The sequence below is a fragment of the Pollicipes pollicipes genome, unplaced genomic scaffold, assembly GCF_011947565.3.
Source record: "Pollicipes pollicipes isolate AB1234 unplaced genomic scaffold, Ppol_2.1 Scaffold_7262;HRSCAF=8765_pilon_pilon_pilon, whole genome shotgun sequence".
NCBI classification, from domain to species: Eukaryota; Metazoa; Arthropoda; class Thecostraca; order Pollicipedomorpha; family Pollicipedidae; genus Pollicipes; species Pollicipes pollicipes.
Genome location: NW_023597055.1, coordinates 9,772,417 through 9,793,191, shown reverse-complemented (window position 1 = coordinate 9,793,191; position 20,775 = coordinate 9,772,417). Strand labels below are relative to the sequence as shown.

The window sequence follows — 20,775 nt, the reverse complement described above, 5'->3', positions numbered from 1 at the left end:
TCCATTGTAGCAAGTGTTTGACAGCAAGTGTCGGATTTCCACATCTCCCTAGTTCACGTTCAACAGATCAGCCACCAGGGTCTGGGCCTCGCGCGTACCTCCGTGGCGAAGTGCTTGGTCTTCTGCATCTCCTCGGGCGTATGCTCGCGACGCGGTTATGGCCACGCGCAGATCACCGTCCTGTTTGTTACACCACCACGCTGTCGCCTGCCGCACGAGCGCACAGAGACACGAGCGTCAGGGAGCACCGCCGTGTCGCCTGGGGCCGCACGAAAACCACGAGATCGGACATTATGTAATGTAAGAAACAGCTAAAACCGCTCACCGTACCGATAACCGGTTGACTGGCACTGCCCGAGGGAACTTCGCCAAGATCGCCCATCAAGGCGAGTTGTGCTGGGAAATGTTGCCATCGAATATCCAGACCAACTAAGCACGTGATTGTAAGAGCTTTCGTTGCAGGAGAAACGGCCCCAGAGCACGCAGGCAGGACCCACAGCTTTTGAGGGGAAAAGGGTTACCTTCGCGCAACAAAAGAACGGACGCTTTAACATACAAACGAAAGAGCAGATTGTTTGCACACAAGGAAAAGAGGTTCCACAGACACTTCTAAGTGGGACACGCGACAACACGGAGACGTGAAGTGTCACACGAAATCACCACAAAGACGACTGCCTTCACACCGCAACAGCGAGCAGCAAACGTGCCCAATGAACCACTAGTGACGCGCCGCCCATACCGCGGAGAACAGCGTATCCACCGCCCAGTGATGAGTCACCCAGTGACGCGTCACGCAGTGACGTATCACCCAGTGACGCGTCACCCAGGACATAACACCCAGTTACGTATCACTCAGTGACACGTCACCCAATGGCGTGCCATCCCGCGCTGTCACGAGAGCGTGGCCGGTGCGGGGACCCGTGCCGCGCCGTCCGCCGCGCCGGCAGCGCTCGCGTCACCCACCGTTGACGGTCGAGAGGAGCGTGTGCAGCCGCGTGGCGCCGTTAGTCCCAGACGGTGAACTCGCGGGCCGGTGACCTCGGAGAAGGCCCTGCGGCAGGGCCGTCACGGCCAAGCTGCTTCGAGTGCTGCCGCCTTCAGCACGCGCAGCAGGTCCGAGAGGAAGCGGCGCTCCTGGGCGCGCGGCGTCAGCGTGATGACGCGACGGTGACCGCAGCCCAGCACCCTGGGAACGGGGGTGGAGGTCAGTGTAGCAGTGTGAAGGGACAGAACAGCACCTGGTGACACGGGAGGTCATAACAGCGGTGTCAGGGGAGAGACAGCCCAGCACCTGTGACACGGGGAGGTCATAACAGCGGTGTCAGGGGAGAGACGCCCAGCACCTGGTGACACGGGAGGTCATAACAGCGGTGTCAGAGGAAAGTACAGCACCTGAGGACAGGGGGGGGGGGGGTCAGTACAGCAGGGCGAGGGAGCACTTGCACTCGCACTGTAGCACTTGCCTCCCCTGTCCCCAGGAGCACAGCACCTGGGGACAGGGGAGGCAAGTGCTACAGTGCGAGAAGACAACACAGTATCAGGGGACAAGGGAGGTCAATACAGCAGTGCGAGGGGACAGTACAGCACCGGGGGAGAGGGGAGGTCAGAACAGCGGTGTCACGGGAGAGTACAGCACCTGGGGACAGGGGGAGATCAGTACAGCATAGCGAGGGGAGAGCACAACACCTGGGGACAGTGGGAGGTCAGAACAGCGGTGTCAGGGGAGAGACAGTACAGCACCTGGAAACAAGGGGAGGTCAGTACAGCCGTGCGAGGGGAGAGCACGGCACCTGGGGACAGTGGGAGGTCAGAACAGCGGTGTCAGGGGAGAGGCAGTACAGCACCTGGAAACAAGGGGAGGTCAGTACAGCCGTGCGAGGGGAGAGCACGGCACCTGGGGACAGTGGGAGGTCAGAACAGCAGCGTGAGGGGAGAGCACAGCACCTGGGGACAGGGGAGGCCAGTGCAGCAGTGTCAGAGGGGAGAACAACTTGTTGGTCAGGGGCCAACCCAGTACTTACGGAGGAGCGGGAGATACATACAGCCTAGTGCCAGGTGACCAATACAGTTACCCAGCGGCGGTCCGCACAGCACCAGGTCAAGGTTCGGCACAACACCCGACGCCGAGAGGTCAGAGCTAAAGTCCGGCAGTGACCCACCCCCCGGCGCCGCTGCCGCAGGACCCCGGCGCGGCACAGCGTGGCCCACCTGCACGATCTGCGGCAACACGTCGAACAGGTCGGCCAGCCTGGTGAACCCGTAGTCGGAGACGCGGCACTGCCGACCGAAGTGATGGTGGTACGCTGGGATGAACCTGGAAAAGGAGGTCAAGGACGCTATGCCGTCAGCGGTGCGCCAGACCTTGCTGGAGCTGATGACGAACGCCATGTCGGATGCGCGATGCTCAAGTTCACATAAATGCACAGGGAATGAGTGTATTGTGCGGCCGCATGCGTCCACTCCGTGACCGTTTTTCAATTGTGTTTGACCGTTCTGGTGAACTCCATGAGAAAAGTCCGACATTCATGAACTCTACACCACCCAGAGTCAATATTTAAGCGGTTTGCAACCATCTGTCATTTAATAGTTGCTCTTTTAGACCAACAATCGGCTGACCGCACACTTTTGTCGTGCTCCCACACGCCCGACCAACATTAAACAGGCCTGCCTTCGAAGCACGGGACTGCCTCCAGCGGGACGGTTCGGTAGCCGACGCACCTGTTGAAGGGCATGCGGGCCCGCGGCGCCGCGCGCAGCAAGTCCACCACCTCGCGCGAGAACAGCACCACCTTCTGCTGCAGGCTGGGGTTCACCGGGGCCGGCTCGTCTGCGGGGCACGGACGCCGCGCGCCGTCAGAGAAGCCGACGGCAGCCGACGGCAGCCGACGGCGGGGCCGGCGCAACGACGATCCGAGGTGACTACGCCAGAGCGGGCCGCCGATCAGGCACCTCCGACCTCTCCCGCCATCGACTGCCCTCGTCTCTGCATCTGCCCCCTTCGCCTCTGCCGTCGTAGCATGACACGGCTACGACCAGTCCGACCCTGAACTATGAACCACCATGATTTAAGTGGTTACCACGGGTTACTCCAAAACACAACGCACTGCAAACGACAGCTTTGCGCTCACAGAAGCCAAACCTGAACCACGACCCAGCCCGGGGTCTAAGGCCGAACCAAGACCACTTCAGACAACCTCGCCCCGCCCATACCGCGTCAGCCGACCCCCAGCCCATCCGCTCGCCAGACCGCTGCCTGCGGGCCGCGGAGCGTCTCTCACCCTCGGGCGAGTCACGTGCCCAGACCACCAGCTTGTCCTGGCCGCGCGTCACCACGCGCACGTCGGCCAGGCAGGTGATGAGGTGCTCCAGGCAGACGGCGGCCGGGTCCAGCCGCAGCCGCGCCAGCGCCGGGTCGTGGAACTCGGCCGCGTAACAGTCCAGCAGGCTGCCGGGCCAGTCAGACAAGTCACGGTCCAGCAGGCTGCCGGGTCAGGCAGACACGTCACAGTCCAGCAGGCTGCCGGGTCAGTCAGACAAGTCATAGTCCAGCAGGCTGCCGGGTCAGTCAGACAAGTCACAGGTCCAGCAGGCTGCCGGGTCAGTCAGACAAGTCACAATCCAGCAGGCTGTCGGGTCAGTCAGACACGTCACAGTCCAGCAGGCTGCCGGGTCAGTCAGGCACGTCACAGTCCAGTAGGCTGCCGGGTCAGACACGTCACAGTCCAGCAGGCTGCCGGGTCAGTCAGGCACGTCCACAGTCCCAGCAGGCTGCCGGGTCAGACACGTCACAGTCCAGCAGGCTGCCGGGTCAGTCAGACACGTCACAGCCCAGCAGGCTGCCGGGTCAGTCAGACACGTCACAGGTCCAGCAGGCTGCCGGGTCAGTCAGACGCGTCACATTCCAGCAGGCTGCCGAGTCAGGCAGACACGTCACAGTCCGGCAGTCTGCCGGGTCAGTCAGACACGTCACAGTCCAGCAGGCTGCCGGGTCAGTCAGACAGGTCACAGCCCAGTCAGAGCCAGACACGTGGGTGTGGCTCCGAGCGCACGTGCCGCGCCGTGTTCTGACAACCGCACGTAGGTGGTGTCAAGGTCCCAATTGGCGCGTGCGAGACGGGCATGGTTACGCAGCCATTCGTCCAGCAGAGGGATTGGTCAGCTCCGGGAGATCTCACACCAGCCTGGAGTCAGGTGGTCGTAAGGAAATGCCTCGTGTGCCCTGGAGCGGCCCATGCTTACACAGGACGGCACCGTAGCAACGACCTCACCGCCCTTACAGCACAGGCCTTTCCCACCTAGAGAGGTCCTATACCACTGAGCGACCACGTCGTCACCTAGAGATGTCCCTAATCCCGGAGAGGTGTCACGCCCCCTGGCCAGGTCCTGTACACCAGAAGCGGGCCGACACCCACCTGGAGAGATGCAGCAGGCCGTCGTGCGTCTCCAGAAGATGGCGCACCACGCGCTCCAGCTCCTCCAGTGCCACGTCGCTGTTGGGCAGCACGCTGGGGTCGTCGAGCTCCGCCCAGCCGACGGTGGCGCCGCGCTGAGGCGGGTGGCGCGCGCACGCCGAGGCGGCCGGCGGTCGGACGCCGCAGCCCTGCCGGCGTGCGTGCGTGCGTGCGTGTGTGCGAACTCTCGGGCTCGCAGCACGACATCACATCAGACATTGGGACGTCATGTGGGCAGCTGAATTTGGCGTTATCATGAGAGCCTCGGGTTTTTCAAAGTCAAGTACAGGTGAACTGCACATAGGAACAGGAAGCCAAAATCTCAACTGCCGAATGCTGCCAATAAATGTAAATCTTCGGCAATATCATGTTCAAAAAGCAAAACACTTCCGGAAGTTTGTTCAATTTTGAGCGCATGGCATCACAAGAAGCTTACTGATTCATAAAGCCGCCATGTCTGCGATTTATCAAGTAAATTGCCCTGCAACTATGCAAAAAAGCGTTGACAGCAAGTCATACCCGCACATCCGCACGATGCCAGGTGCATCAACAGCTCTGACAGGCACCATAGCTCGCAGAGACACCAAAACCTTCATGGTGAGTCATCGGGTAATTGACACTGGATACGAGCCACAGCGCTCATACGCAACAACCGGCTGGGCGGAGCGTCGCCCAGCACAGCACGGAGCAGTGGTGGCACTCACGTGGTCCTGGGTCTTCAGCATCGGGTTCAGCTGGATAACGCGTCCGCTGCTGCTGTCCACCACCGTCACAGTCTCGCGCATCCTGCGGCACAGCGGGGCCGCTGAGGGGCGGGGCCGCTGAGGGGGCGGCGCCGGCGGCCCGCGGACCACACAGCGCAGACCGGGCGGCGCCGGCCGGCACCTGCAGCCCGCCGGCCCGGCTCCGCGTCACGCACAGGCTGGTGGAGTCCGCGGCACAGCCCGCCGCCATGGCAACGCCGACGCGGGAGCCTTCACGCAGAGATCCGGCGCTATGTCTTAGATTTGATTCGTTCTGGACGCGAGAACGCATGCGGCAACAAGCCACCACGACTGGGATAGTTAGCGGGATAGCGACATCTACGGTACTTCCCATACGTCCCACGTAATACCGCTGGCATGTTGACGTCTCCTTAATTTCACAACATGGTCAACACGTTACATGCATGCATGGGTGCATACGGGCAGGCAACGAAAAGCGACGAGAGGCAGCTCGCGACAAAAGGCCCGCCCGCACACTGCGCCGTCAGCTGTCATTCCTGAGGGCGCCATACAAGGCCCAGATCCAGACGCCGAGCCAGCGCGAAAAGTTGCAAAGAAGCCGAAGGAACCCTCGGACCGAGGTATATGGGGCAGAGCGAGCTTTCAACATCGCCAAACAAACACTGGCGCGCAGTAGGGTGTGAGCGGCCGTAGAACACAGCCGACACGGGGCGGCACGACGTCGCCCACCGGCCCCCCCTCTCCCAAAGAGCGGTTGGCAACGGACCGTCCGGCGGCGCCGCCACCAGCGGTAACTGAGCGGCAAGGCGACCTACACCCCGAAGCCAATGGACCACCCGCGGCGATGTTAGCAGCGTCCAGGCCGAGCGGGCGGGACCACTACGCTGAGGAGCTGTCGGGTCCGTGCCAGCCTCCCGGAGACCAGCAGCAGACCCGCACACCCCCGGGGAGGCGAGCGTAGATCCACGGAGCAGCCAGCAGGCGGCCAGCGTGGTCAAGTAGCACTGCCCGCCCCGGGGGCAGTCTGTGCCGCTCTAGGATACGCGAAACGCCGTCCGCAACCGAAGGCAACAAAGGCAGCAGGTGAGAAACGCCCGCCACCAGAAAACCGAATGCATGAAGAAGCGTTATGCTGCAAGGCATGTTATGCTGCACAGCACCCGACCCGGTGTAGTGCAGGAAACCTAACCGAAATGCATGAAAATGCATGAAGAAGCGTTATGCTACGAGTATGTTATGCAGCAACAGCAGACCGACCCGGTGTACTGCAGGAAAGGAACGAAAGCTCACCGCGCCGGTAGCGTTAGGAGCTTGGTCGCACCGAGTGCGCGTTAGACTACGAGCACGAGTTGAGCAGAGTGGAGAAAGCACGCGCCCATGCGCAGGGATGCTAGCTATCGCCGATCGAAGAGAGAGAAAGGAATCGAGCGCGTTCACAGCTAAAATAGCCGGTGGCAGCCAATTTCGGACAGTAAAGAAACAGGACTCTGAGCATTTTTGTAAAACAAGTACTCGTTGGTAGGTTCGATCACAAAAACTGCTTTGGGAAATGCAAACAATGCATAGCTGCGATACTGAGACACCGACAGGTCAGTAAGCTCGATATTGTTAGGCAAGCTGATACAGTGCGCGTGAGAGATAGCATACCCAATGTTATGGACATCTGCTTAAGAGACCGCACCGCAAGCTGGCACGAACCATTCCACGGAATCTCAGCGACTATGGCGTGATGCCAGCATCCAGACTGAGGCATGATACGATGCGGAAGAACAGGGCATACATAGAGACTACCGAGACAAAATGCAAATGGAATTGAAGTGTCACGAAAGACACTTAAACTTAACCCGCACAAAAAAACGAACTAAAAGGTTGCCTCGTAAACGACGCAATACTAGTGAATCCAAAAGCTGCACTGCACGGCGGAGCTTGGCGGGCAGCCACCCCAGCCTCGTAAACATCGAGCAGCTGGGGCAGGCCCGACAGCCGGGGTCGTAACGGCATCGAGGCGGAGACCGGTGCCGCCGGCGGGCCGGCAGACGCCGCGCCCAGCGACGCTGACCTGAACAGGTCGGCGATGGAGACGGTGTTGTGGAAGCGCTGCTCGTACAGCTCCATGAACTTCACCAGCGGCAGCTGGCCCGATGGCACGTCGTTCAGCAGCCGAATCACCTGCGTCCTGACCGCAGGCCGCCAATCGGAGGGCGCGTCACAAACACCGCCGCCAATCGAGGGCGCGTTGCAGATTCAAGCGGCCAACCAGCGGACATAGCCGCCAAATCGTCACAAGACCTCGGAGCATTTAACCAATCACAACGAGCACGACCGACCAGGACACAAGTCGTGGGCTGTAGCTGTCCAAACAACACAGGGCCTCTCTTGTCGGAACCAGGCCGTCCACATAACACACACACGTCACACATCATACATCCACATCCACATCCACACGCACGCACACATCGCACACGCACACGCACACGCACACACATACACGCAGACACACATCCACATCCACATCCACACGCACACGCACACGCACACGCACACGCACACGCACACACCTACACACGCACACAACGACCACGTCGTTGTCTGCCCACACTGCCCGCTCTCCGGGTAACCAGCCGGAGGTTTCGACCCTCCCGGAGGGGGAGGCGGGGGAGGTCGTACCGTATCTTGTACGGGTCGGGACGGTCGGTGCGGGCGTACGCCAGCATGATGCGCTTGGTGCCCACCACGGCGCGGTGCATCTCAGCGATCAGCGCCTGCGAGTCGTACAGCGTCGGCACCGAGATGGTGCCCACCAGCGAGCCGTCCGACTGGCAGTACACCAACACGCTCTCCACCTGCGCCGGAAAGGGTGTCAGAGACTGGACTGGATACGGACGCGTCCCCCGGCCGTGCAGGAGGCGGCGGGTCAGAGGTTGTGCGGGACACCGGATACGCCGCACGTGCACGCATGGGTCGCGTGCCAGAGACTGTGCGGGACACTAAAACGACCAGCCGCCCACTCGGCCAGGGGTGACACGTCAGAGACTGTAGAGCCAGCCGTCCGCATGAGTTGGGTCCATGCGTCAGAAACTGTACGCACAGGGCACCGATACGCCGTCCACCCGTGCGGGGATGACGTCCCAGAGACTGTAGAAGACATCCAGCCCGCCGCTCCTTACGTACGGAAGGACGGTTACGCACCGTCTGAAGCCATGCTACCTCACAAAGCACAGGACACAGCCGAGATCGAGCTCTGTGTTAACATTAACGCCACACGACGGCTCAGCGATCACACAATAGGGTGTTGGCCAGAAAACGATTCGGACGTCGCAACGCGCCTTGACAGACGACAGCTCTGCCACGGTTCTGGGACACCCCGCTGTTCAGCTCAGCGCAGAGGCACCAGTGCTAGCAGCACCACCTGCCCCGACCGCCGCCGGCGAAGCGTACCTTGGCGTGGCGGATGGCCAGGTCGTAGAGGACCTTCTCGGCGTCGCGCGGGTGGCGGCTGGCGTCCAGGTTGGTCACGGTCAGCTCGACGGGCCCGTCCAGGCCGCCCGGCCCGCCCACGGCAGGCGAGCCGCTGCGAGCGCGCCCACCGCCGCCGCTGGAGGGGCGGCCCGGCACTGCGCGCGCGCCCGGCGTCGGAGGCCGCGCTACCGCCGCCGGGTCGGCGCGGCCGCCTGCCGGGACAGACGGTGGCCAATCAGCGCGCGGCCGGCGGAGAGGCGGCCAATCAGCGTGGGGCCGGCGGAGAGGCGGCCAATCAACGCGTGGCCGGCGGCGGGTCGGTCAATCAGCGCGCGGCCGGCGGCGGGTCGGCCAAATCAGCATACGGCAGGCGGAGAGGCGGCCAATAGTCGCACTTATCACGGACAGATCGGCGAATTTATAGACGGGTTATTGGGAGGATGACCAATCAGTGCACAAGCCGGCCGGGAATGCATTTCGCGCGCAACAGAGCTACACTTCACGACTTTAAATGTTACATTATTTGGACTCACTGAACACTTTGATACGCTCCACAGCACTCAACCTTACATTTTCGAAACTTAAAATTACTACTTGCAGCTGCAGCCTTAGGGTCATCACTAAGCATGGTTTGTAAAAAACATGGCCATCCAAAATCACACTACACTACAAATGTACCACGTTCCCCTCACAGACCGTGTAAGCAAACGGCCGATAAAAAGATATCAAAGGCAAGATGTTTTATTCATGCATATGGAGCATAACTAATCTGTTTTCTGTACTGACTTCCGACAATTTTTGCACCTTGACTCGGGCAATATTTACCCAGTACACAAAAGAGATGAGCATGGCTCATTCTCGGATGCTATAATGTTACGTTCATACGAGGCTAACGACAAGCTGTCGGCACCCAAAAAAGGCTCAAACATGCTTGCAAATCCAATAGAAGAGATTAAACCCAATGTTCAACTTCGGTAGTCTAAGATTTTCCACACAATGTATGCCATGCTAGCTAAGTCAGTAACAGACAGCAAAATCAGTAGGCATCATCAGTACTAACAGCTAAACAAAACAAAGCTATTTCATAGTAAATGACGTAGATCGTCTGAAGAGTCTCACCCCGCGGCGATCCGAACTGCCCGCCGCCACCGCCGCCTGTCGGATGACCAGAGAACCTTTGGTTGAAGATTTGGTCGTGGCGAGGTGCTGATGCTCGGTCAGTAGGACGGGGGGACGCGTCGGTACTTGGGGAGCTCTCCAAGCTGCAAAAGAAGTCTCACTTAGTGACAATGGCCGACGCTGGAAAAGACCCTGGCCCAAAAAATAGAGGACCTCGAGGGTTTCCAAGTTAGCAAGGCACCCTTCAATGCAGGAAGGCTGGAATGATTCAGCTTCAGAGGGAGAACATGCCGTTATCCACTCACGTTCATCCCAAAGCCCTACAATGATTATGACTTGATGAGAGGGCTCTGACCCAAACAGCCTAAACAACCACGACCAAGCCAACAGCCGTTCTTAAATCCTGGGATATGAGCAGTTTTGCTGCTGCCTGGAGGCAAACGTCTGGGCGCGCAAGTACGCAGCACGCCTGCCTGCGTGCACACGCCTAGTCAGTGGCACGCACACCCACTACCGGAGCGGTCGGGTCGGCTGCTCACCTGCTGACCGTGAGTCGGCCGTCGGGCGAGGTCTGGGTGGCCACCGAGGCGGCCGAGTCGGGCCGCGACTCGACCGCCTCGGCCGGCCCGCCCGGCTCCGGCGACGTCTGCGTCGACACGGAGCTGCTGCGCGTGCGCGGCGCCGGGGACCACAGTGGCGGCCCGGTGGCCGGCGGCCGCCCCTCGGCCGAGAGCGGCCCGCTCTCCTGCACCATGGCGACCTCTGGTGGCGCGCGCACAGCGCGTGAGCCAGTGTACGGGCGGCGGCAGCGCTGTTCCAGCACAAGGCTTTTATTCCAGAACATTGAGGGGAACCCCTTCGGGAGACATCTACCGGATGTAAAATATACGGCATGATTGCTAGTAAAAGACACACTGGGCATTAAACTACACTTCACATGGCTTTCTCGGTAAAAACCTCAATCAACACCACTGGGGGGAAAAGCTTGCGCAAATATCTGCAGCTCCTCTTCGAATATTTATCTCAATTCTTTCGTGTATGTCATGCTACGGTTCTTTTTATATACCACTGCTGCCACAAATTACAGCCATTCAACTGGTAAAACGAGAACGCACAATGACCGAGGCGCGCCGCCCTCCCGCCGGCGGCCGGTTAGCTGAGCCCTCCCCCCGTCCCCCCTTGTGGTTGAACACCAGAGGGCCGACTCACCGCCGCTGGAGGAGAGCCGGCTGGGCCGGGACCGTTGGCCGGTCTTGTAGTGGAACTGCACGAACGTCTGAGACCCGCAGATGACCACGTGGTGTAGTCGGTGCTTGGCCCTGGGTTACACCATACACTGGCGTCACAGCGGGGCAGCCAGCCGGAAACAGCGGGCAACAACGACAACGGCGGGCGACAAGCAGCGGGCAACAATGTGGCAACAAACGGCGGACAACAGTGTGGCAACAAACAGCGGACAACGGTGTGGCAACAAACAGCGGGAAACAATGGTGGCAACAAACAGCGGACAACGGTGTGGCAACAAACAGCGGGAAACAATGTGGCAACAAACGGCGGACAACGGTGTGGCAGCAAACAGCGTACAACGGTGTGGCAACAAACAGCGGGCACCAGTGAAGCAACAAACAGCGGGCACCAGTGAAGCAACAAACAGCGGGCGACAGTGAGGCAACAAACAGCGGGCAACAGTGAGGCAACCAACAGCGGGCAATAGCGAGGCAACAAACAGCGAGCAACGGTGAGGCAATAACCAGCGGGCAACAGCGAGGCAGCAACCAGCGGGCAACAGTGAGGCAACAAACAGCGGACAACAGTGAGACAACAAACAGCGGACAACAGTGTGGCAGCAAACTGCGGGCAGCAGTGAGGCAACAAACAGCAGGCAACAGCGAGGCAACAAACTGCGGGCAGCAGTGAGGCAACAAACAGCGAGGCAACAAACAGCGGGCAACAGTGATGCAGAAACATGGCGGGGGAGTAACGCTGGGGTTGCGAACTGACACAGAGCATGGCCAAACGGCGGTGACGTCATAGAACAAGACATACAGGGAAATACGCGGATGTAACGAGCGCCACACCAACAGATGGGTTTATGGCGCCGTTATCGGTGGACCAGGCCAGGTGGATGACCAGGTGGCCTCGGTCATCGAGGCATGACGTCATGCGGCAACCTTCGCCCCGCTGATGAAGCAGAAACACCAGGTGCCTAGAGGGCGTTGTCTAGACGAATCTTAACATTACCATAAGGGGCAATCGTTCACTTATTTGAATTTACTGACGAGACGAAAAGAAACACCCAGGGAAAGTGTGACCATTAAGGTTTTCATTGGCGATACGAAAATAAGCAGGGACACATTTGTCATGCAGAAACAAGGAAGTAGCGGGAGGAAGTCATCAAACCACAGATGACCATACGGAATAAACTCACGCCGGCATGACATGTTCAATTGCCTACTAAACGAGCAACGCTACAGGACCGCCAGCATCGATCATCATGAATTAACACCGGCGAAATGCGAGTACCGGAAGCAGACTGCCAAAATCGAAGCGGAGCCATCCATCAACTATGGAACGTTTCGTTTTCATTGTTCGTTATATAATACTACCGCAGGTGGAAGGTTGAATGTCGCACAAGCATTGGCTGTTGCACTGCATTAAATCGTGATGCTTCGACTGGTTTGCATAATCCAACCAATGCCCCTCGACCCTACCCCATCCCCTCAACTTTGATCACTTTTATACCCGTTCCTCCTATTTTTTTGTTGTTGCTGCGTTCCTCGTCATACTCAAGGAGCTCATGTAATATAGGAGCTAATATAAAAAGGAGCTATGAAGGAAAAGCGTCGGAGATTTTCTGGGAAATCCCTCCTCGATGCCAATGAACAGAGTCGTTTTCTTTACACAGGAAACACTTCCCACTTTCAGTTTTTCCAAAATGATCAGACGCACTCTAAAAAAAACAGCTTTCCAGTCCAAAGGCATCTCCCGAATAAATGAGACAACATGTAATTGAAATGACAACGACAAATAAAGACAATGAGAAACATGTAATTATACGAGATATCTAATAAACATAACAAGACGAAACGTGTACAAAGTGGGCAATATCCCAAATAAATGAGGCACAGCTCGATCCACATGGCCATAGCGCTGTTAAGCAATGTAAAATATAGTAATGGAAGCATCACCGCGACATATCAACTTCGCATATGGCGCATGACTTCCCCCCCCCCCCCCTCCCCGTCTCTCTTCGACAAAACACAGGTCGTTATATTCCTGAAATCCAACACAATGCAACCAAATCCAACACACAGCACAATCCTCCTGAAATCCAACACACACCTGAGGAAACAATGACGCTTCAAAAGCTGCTACCATGAGGCAGGGCGGAGCGGTGTCGGCAACCTAAACACGCTAGCTGCCAATCCAGTCTTCAACAGCACAGGACTGACTGCCGAGCCGAGACAGGTGGGCGCGGGATCACTTACCAGCGGCGCACCCGCACCAGGACACGCGGGTATGTCTGTCGGTAACGGCGCGCCCACCCACCGCCGAACCAGGCCGGCACAAAAACGTAGCTCGTACGCTAAACCCCACGCCCTCTACGAGCCCATGGAAACCTCCAAAACACTAATCACAAGGCAGGCGGCTGCCTTGAACAGGGCCAGGTCTCGGCGGGCAGCGCCAGTGACACGGCGCGCGCCAGCCTGACACTGTCTGACCCCGGGGTCACGGCGGGGGTTGACCTTTCGCGCCTCGGGCGCCGGATGGACAGCGCCAATCACAGGCCGCGCGCGACGCAAGGGCGGAATTCCCACCAAGAAGCGTGGGGTTCGCGCCGTCCGGACCGCAACAGACTGGCGCTCCGTTAATCCGTCCAGGGACCATACCTGGTTAAATCTAGCTCCTTCCGAGCGCTTCAACGCCGTCCAACTGAAGACATATCCGCGACAGTAAAGCTCGACTCATTCAATGCACACCAATAACCCCAGGAGCGACAAGTCATTATGCAAACAAGCAGTGCGTGCTATGTTTAACTTTGTTCGTACACTCAATCCCTTTTCTTCGTTTATTTAACGCGTTTAGGCCACAGCATGTTTTCATGCTACAGCCGCAGCTGTCAGAGCCTTTACAATGATGCAACCAAACGTGCAAACTATACAACTGGAGCAAAGTAAGTGATCTGATTCAGTGCGAGCTAATGTCGGCGGAGGTTGACCAAAAGCTTTCCCGAGCTATCTTTGGGTATTTAAAAAGGAATATTTCGGTACTGTAAGAACTGATGCAATGTTCTACTCCCAGGGCACCACCATATCAAACCACCGGAATTGACGCTTTCAGTGCCGTTACCAATGCTCAAGACTGTTTGGAAACACGGACACGGAAAGGTCAGCTGACACTAGCACAAGGTCGGCCAGCCTGGCACATGGTGACCGTCAGTACCGTGCTAAAACGCCCGGAGCCAAACCCTTCGGAGAACTTTTGCGCGTCTGGTAAACCAGAGGTACGGGGTTCGATTCCCCTCGGTGTCCGCCCTTTCTGCCAGGTTGAGAGGCAGGCGACGTCACGGAGCCTAAGCTAGTGCGTCGTGAACGACGTCATCCGATGCACCGTAGGCGGAAGCTCCGCTATCTCAAAGCCGCCCGCGTACACCATCCTCCGTACGGTTTTTTTTAACGAAAACGTGGCGCACGTCCCCGCGTTCGTTTAAGGAGCGCCAGGGGCTACATTGGCCATACAGTGCTCAGTGACAGTGAGCCCGCGGGATTCGAACCCGGGCCCCCATGAGGGAGTCCGATGCGCTAACCACTCGGCCCTGACGTCCCCGAGCATCTACAAATTGATTTTACAGATGTGCTTTCTTTGTCACATATGACGCCCAGCTCGTATCACACCGGGGCGCTCGTGTCACGCTCGTGTCACCCAAATAAGGGCGAATGCCTTACGTAACAGTTTCTAACGTCGGATCAAAGTCGAATACCTTCTGAAGTCAAGCGCAGAAGAGCACGAGAAAAAAGAGATGAGAACATAAAATAAGAGCTGTCCTTGCTTGCTAACCAATACCCGATGACAATATTTAAGGCTCAATGTCCTTGCGTGAACAGCAAAGCCAACCGCACTTGGTACCCACTGCTGCGCTTGGGTGCGATCCTCCACGCACTTTCAAACCAACACGTCCCGTCCCGTCCCGTCCCGTCCCGTCACGTCACGTCACGTCACGTCGCGGTTACGTTCATGTCATGCCACGGTCACGCCACCGTCACGTCACGTCACGTCACGCCATATCCCTCAGGCTACCGCGTCCGGTCCCCACTGCGGGGAACCCGTCACATCCAGGACCTCCACAACAGCGCGGACCCATGTCCGCAGTAGAGCTGCTGAACTGTTTAAGGACTCCTGTAGCGGTCGCACTCATCGTCATCGCCACTCATGGCAGTAACCGGAGCCACGCCCTCTCGCGGAGTGAACCGCACCCGTCCAGTGTGTCCGCGGCGGCGCTGGCCGCGCGCCGCCTCCGGGTCACGCAGCCGCCGTCTCCGGCCGCCCGCAGCGAGCGGCCAGCTCACCTGGCGGCGTTGCCAGGCGACGGAAAAAACAATGATGGCGTCGCCGGCCGTCAGGTTGACGCGCTCCACGCGGCCGCCGCAGTTGTACACGAGCTTCTGGATCTCGTTGACCACCTTGGACTTGCGGCCGGCGCCGCCAGACGGCAGGCCGGTCAGCCGCAGGTGGCAGCACAGTCGGTCCCCGCCGCGGCTCTCCTGCGGCGGGCGCACGCGGTGCGTCACGGCACGGCCCCACTCTCAGGCTGCGGTCCGGCAGTGTACAGGCTCTCGACTTCTGGGTTATGCGACCAGCCATATACATTGATGACGCTAAAGTAAACCAATCTAAATAGCATACATGACACAAACAGTACAAACAAATGAAGATGTAACATATTGCGTCAAATGTAAAATGGTTGAAAACATGAGATATAACATATAAACGAACAAATGTGCACGGCATGTAAAGGAACGCAGCATTACGCATATCAACTGACGTATATTTGTCAATTAAACATTAGCATACCGTATATACTGCCAGTAACAAAATTATGATGTAAAAGAATTGATAAATGCATGAAAATAATATTGCAAAATAATAAATGGTCTACATACTTAACCACACCATCTCAGAGGAGCGAATATTGTTATTTCACTTTTAAAAGTCACCAAAGAAATAACTAATTTGTCGTGCAACGGACATAAGAAGATGGCACGTGGTGGCCAAAGTTAAAAAATGGTGAAAACGTCGATAAATGGGTTAGGCGCCAGCGCCCAATGTACAGTGGCTGTTGCCAGCCGTTAATCTGCATTTTAGTCACAAACCTACTGCGGCTGAGGCCAATAAGGAGAGAAGCGATAGCAAACGGATGGTCTGCAGGATCCCAGCGCAAAAGCATGTTGACCAGTGGGCAACGGCGGATGCAGACATTACCACAGGTCACCGAATGATGACGTACGACAGAGCCCATCCACAGCCGAGAGTGAACTGAATGCGTGCTGACGCCCGTAAGAAAGGGCTGATAAATGGTACAGCTTTCGACGCACTCACCTATTGTGATACAGGTCAAATCATCACCGAAGCCAAACTGGTTTGTATTCTAGCTTTTTGGTTTCAAGCATCTGTAACGGTTTCCATTCCCTCCATCTCCATTATCTGACTTCGACCTGTTCATTAACCACCACTTAACCTATGACCCACCCGGTGAACCACGGAAACGAAGCTCTTCAGACAATACGTCGGGTGTGACCTGCTGACATCACCTGACATATGACGTGTCCGCTGACCTAATACTACCAGGGTCCATCCCCCGACCTAACCTGCCATCGAGAGTACACCGGTACATCACCGGTACACCGGTAGTCAAGAGTACATCAGGAGTACAAGAGTACACCGATGTCCCCTGACCTGACCGGCCCTCGGGCGCCCGATGACCCCACCTGACCCAATGTCGTACATTCCCTGACCTGACCCGCCACAGGACGTGCCCTGACCTGCCGACCCTCGGCGCCGGCCGACCTGACCCGACCTGACCTGCTGTCGGACGTCGGGCAGGCGCGCCAGCAGGTCGTCGAACTGATGCCGCTCGTCGGCGCAGTTGAGCAGCGCCGGCCGCGCCTGCCGGTTGTGGATCAGAATGACCCTGTGCTTCTTCCTGCAACGCACGGCAGCCGAGTTGGACGATCAGTGGGGCGCGCGCAGACACGCCACGGCACGCACCGCCCCCGTCGGGTCACCGGGTCAGCGCACACTGCAGCTGAGCTGGGTGGAAGGTGGAGCGGTGGAAGGCCGTGGCTTGGACGCACCACAAACTCTCTGGTCAAAACAGGCGCTGTGGATGGTTGAGCTAATGGCCATAGTTGCTTATTGTACAGGGTCCATTCCCGACGCAAAACAAACAAAATAATAGCAAAAGTCTGAAAGGCAATGTGCCACGGAGCTAAAGAACAAACTTAGCCGATAGATATTTTTTAATAAATCCCGCCAACGAACGTTCTTCGATGCCAGGGAGCGCAAGAAGGAGTGAAGCGCGCGATGGAAGTGCCTCGTCCGTATCGGGGAGGGGGTTCAGATCAAATGGACCTGGGCGTCACACGCGCTTGAGGAACATGAGGTGCAGAGGACGGGGCCGCACCTGGCGTTGAAAAAAGTGAGATCGGCGTGTGTGAGTCATCCACGCGTGTCGCTCACCACAAAAGAGGCACGATGTGAGGTCTCACCTGTGCTTCAGGGAGGTGAGATTGAGCGCATCTCACCTGTGCTTCAGCAATGTGAAGTCTAGTGCATCTCACCCATGCTTCAGGAAGATGACATCAAGTGCATCTAACCTGTGCTTCAGGAAGATGAGATCAAGTGTATCTCATCTGCACTTCAGGAAGGTGAGATCGAATGCATCTCACCTGTGCTTCAGGAAGGTGAGATCGGGAGCGAAGTTCATGTCGCCTGTGATCAGCAGCACGGTAGCCGGCGCTGGGTACTGATCAGAGAAGCGGCGCAGGCTCTGCTTCACCTTCTCGTCGGCGGCGTTCTTACTCGTGGCCGGCACGTGCATCACGTTCACCTGGCGCGAGAGGGCGTGCGACACGTGTGTCACGTGCATCTAGCATGCGATGTCAGACATGTGGGCCACGAGCACCAGCAGGCGCTTATATTGTGTGAACCAATGCCGCAGTTACCTGCTCACGAACTTGGGTCGACGTCCGTACTTTCTAACGACACCTTGGCAAATCAACCAATACACATCCCTTGAGACCCATATGCGTTTGTACCTTGGCGTTCAAGTGTGCCTTGCACTTATATCCAGCACCATTGCATAATATCTTGACACATTTTGTTCGCTTTTTGGTAGAAACGTATCACTTTTTGGCAACATCACCTCCGACGCAATCTCGGAGAAGTGTTTTGCGCGCGTCATCGGCAACCTAGTAGTGACCCAAAAAACCCAGCCCACCCACGTTGTTTTCCCCCTCCTGACATCCCAGTTCGCCCCCTCCTCTCCATCCCTCTCTATGTAATCTCCAAATCTAGGATCTCCAGATCTCGGATTTCTGGACCCGGATGTTCCCATCTCGGATTTTCAGATCCGGATCTCCGGTCCAGACTTCCAGATCCAGATCTCCGGGTCCGAATCTCCGGATCCGCCAGTGTTTCTGCGCGGTGCGCTCGCGCCCCGACCGCTTGCCTGAGCGTCGTTGAGCTGCTGCAGTGACGGCGGGAACACCTTGCTGACGTCGCACGCGCACATGAACTCGGCCTCCCAGCAGTTGGTGTAGAACTGCTCCCGGATGAGCGAGACGAAGTCGGCGGGCCGAGCAGCGGCGGGGCACCTGCGGTTCCGGAGAGACCCGGTGACGGGCCGGGTGGATATGGGTAGGTCGGGCCCGCCAAAAATGGCGGTGCTGTCAGCGTGCGCTACAATGGGAGACTCGGATGACGTCACAGGGAACGGCCAGGCAGGTGTCACAGGGTGACAATGACGAGGGTGGCTGTTGTCATCATTTGACCGCCTGCGGCGGTGCGACTTTTCAGCTTCTCAGCGACGAGAGGCAAGAAAGAACAGCACAGTCCAGACAACGGATAATCCGACGGAAAACGGGGAGCAGTGCACGACCCAAGGCCGGAAGTTGCCAAACCACTGCCGTAGACCGCGGCGACAGAGGACGACCACGTGGCGATCCATCCGGCGCCGTCCGCCCCGCCTGCTGAGATCAGCGCCGCCCGCTCGCCGGGCCGGTCTGCGCGGACCCGGCCGCGCCGCCGTCCCACCTGGCAGTTCTCGATGTCCCAGAAGACGCCGATGGGCTGCAGCTGGTAGCAGACGCTGTCGCTCTTGGCTGAGCGCACCTCGTCGGCGTCGGTGGCGTCGGCGTCGGGGTCGGCGGCGGCCGAGGCGCGCCGCGTCGACGCCGTCTCGGCGCCGTCGCGGGCCCGGCAGGCAGCCGCTCAGCCAGGCTTCCACCCACTCGACGGTGGGGAGCGGCGCGGACGGCGCCGGCGGCGGCGCCTCCGACTCCAGGTCGGCCGGCGTGAGGAGCGAGTGGCGGCGAGCGGTGGCTGGCGCCACGCCGCCGCCGTCCGTGGCCAGCGACGGGTCGCTCCAGTGGGAGGTCATGGCGGTGGGCGCGCGCGCCGCGCTCCAGCACTGCTGGGAGGGCTGCGGGCCCCTTACAGCACGGTGGCGCTCAGAGGTTTGAAATGGTCGATGCTGACTCCCTCGAGGGCACCGCTACGGCGATTTTGGGGAAGGTTTTTGTGGTGCTGGGTTGAGTATGGCCACTTCAATGGAGCACTTCAGTTACTCCTCAATGGTCAGTGCTTCACAGTGGGTGGGGATGAGCCACCCACATAGGTGTGTTGTGCTGCAGTTCTGATCAGATGTATGCCACCTTGACCCAGCAGCAAACTGGCTGTCCCAGTGTCACCATGCAGTTTCCAACAGATGCTTCTCTGCACAGCAGTATTCCTCACTTTGTCACCCAGACAACTCCCCAGAGAGCCTTACAGGTCACATGGGCAATACTGCCCAACTTGAGGGTAATAATTAAAAACACTGCAGTCTGGGGCTGGAGGCAACATGTTCTGCAGTCTGTAAAAAAGAGATAAATTAAACTAGCCATAAGGATGGCATTAGTCATAAGTACACAAGTCAATAGGTACATGACATGCTCTCTAACAAAAACTGTCAGACTGCTAAGAACAGGACCTGCAGCAAGAAGTGAGATGCAGAAAAGGAAGACATCAAGTTCTATATATCATAACCATGCCAAAAGGTAACCTGTGGAAATGTGGAACAAGGACCTGTTGCTCAGTTGTTTATAATATAGCAAATAACCCTGAGGCCAGGGGAGGTGATAGGGGACTATGCCTTTCCCCAACCCCCACCCTGCCCCTCTAATTCTGTGAAGGCTCAATATGGCAATGAAAGGTGGAAATGATCAGTTACAGCAAGGAGTTGAATCCCCTCCACATTCTGTGCTGTTCATATGTCACTAGTGCTACATCACACAATTACAATAAACATGTGGGAGCTGCTGGGCATACAACTTGGCAGAAACTGCCTCCCAAAATGTAAACATGTCTATTTATATGACATTGTGGCTTGCTAAGACCAATCCCAGCATAAAGAAAGCTCCACCTGAGCAGATCACATATATATCAAGGGCATGTTACAGTGTTACATGGGTGCATTTGGCTTGACACATTCTGATTTATTATCTATCATAATTGCTTGACTAACATTACATGATGCCAAAAATGTTGATCTGGGCATTGAGTAAAATCCCCCTGCTTCAGCAGCACCTTAAAAGCTTTCTAGTGCCTGCTGAGGACAGCAACTGAAATGCAAATAAAAACAATGGTATGGACAACTGCATCAATAATCCAAATGGTGCAAGGCATGACAGACTGCAACCAAATCAAGCTGAGAGTTTGAGACATCAAAAAGCTGAAAGCCATGGTGTGCACATATATCAAAT

General features: G+C 57.5%; 1 protein-coding gene across 1 annotated transcript; it reads right to left on the bottom strand.

The window, feature by feature from the left end:
* Positions 1-1,065: 1,065 nt before the first annotated feature.
* Positions 1,066-19,412, bottom strand: LOC119113405 (meiosis regulator and mRNA stability factor 1). Its single transcript, XM_037237726.1, has 18 exons — positions 19,312-19,412; positions 18,483-18,627; positions 17,701-17,861; positions 16,835-16,955; positions 15,322-15,516; positions 13,243-13,340; positions 10,964-11,073; positions 10,381-10,516; positions 8,615-8,747; positions 7,844-8,019; positions 7,236-7,352; positions 5,156-5,237; positions 4,413-4,600; positions 3,279-3,445; positions 2,719-2,827; positions 2,209-2,314; positions 1,736-1,740; positions 1,066-1,186 (listed from the first exon to the last, which is right to left on the bottom strand). The coding sequence occupies exons 1-18, from the start codon at positions 19,410-19,412 to the stop codon at positions 1,066-1,068; spliced, it is 2,271 nt and encodes a 756-aa protein (XP_037093621.1).
* Positions 19,413-20,775: the final 1,363 nt, after the last annotated feature.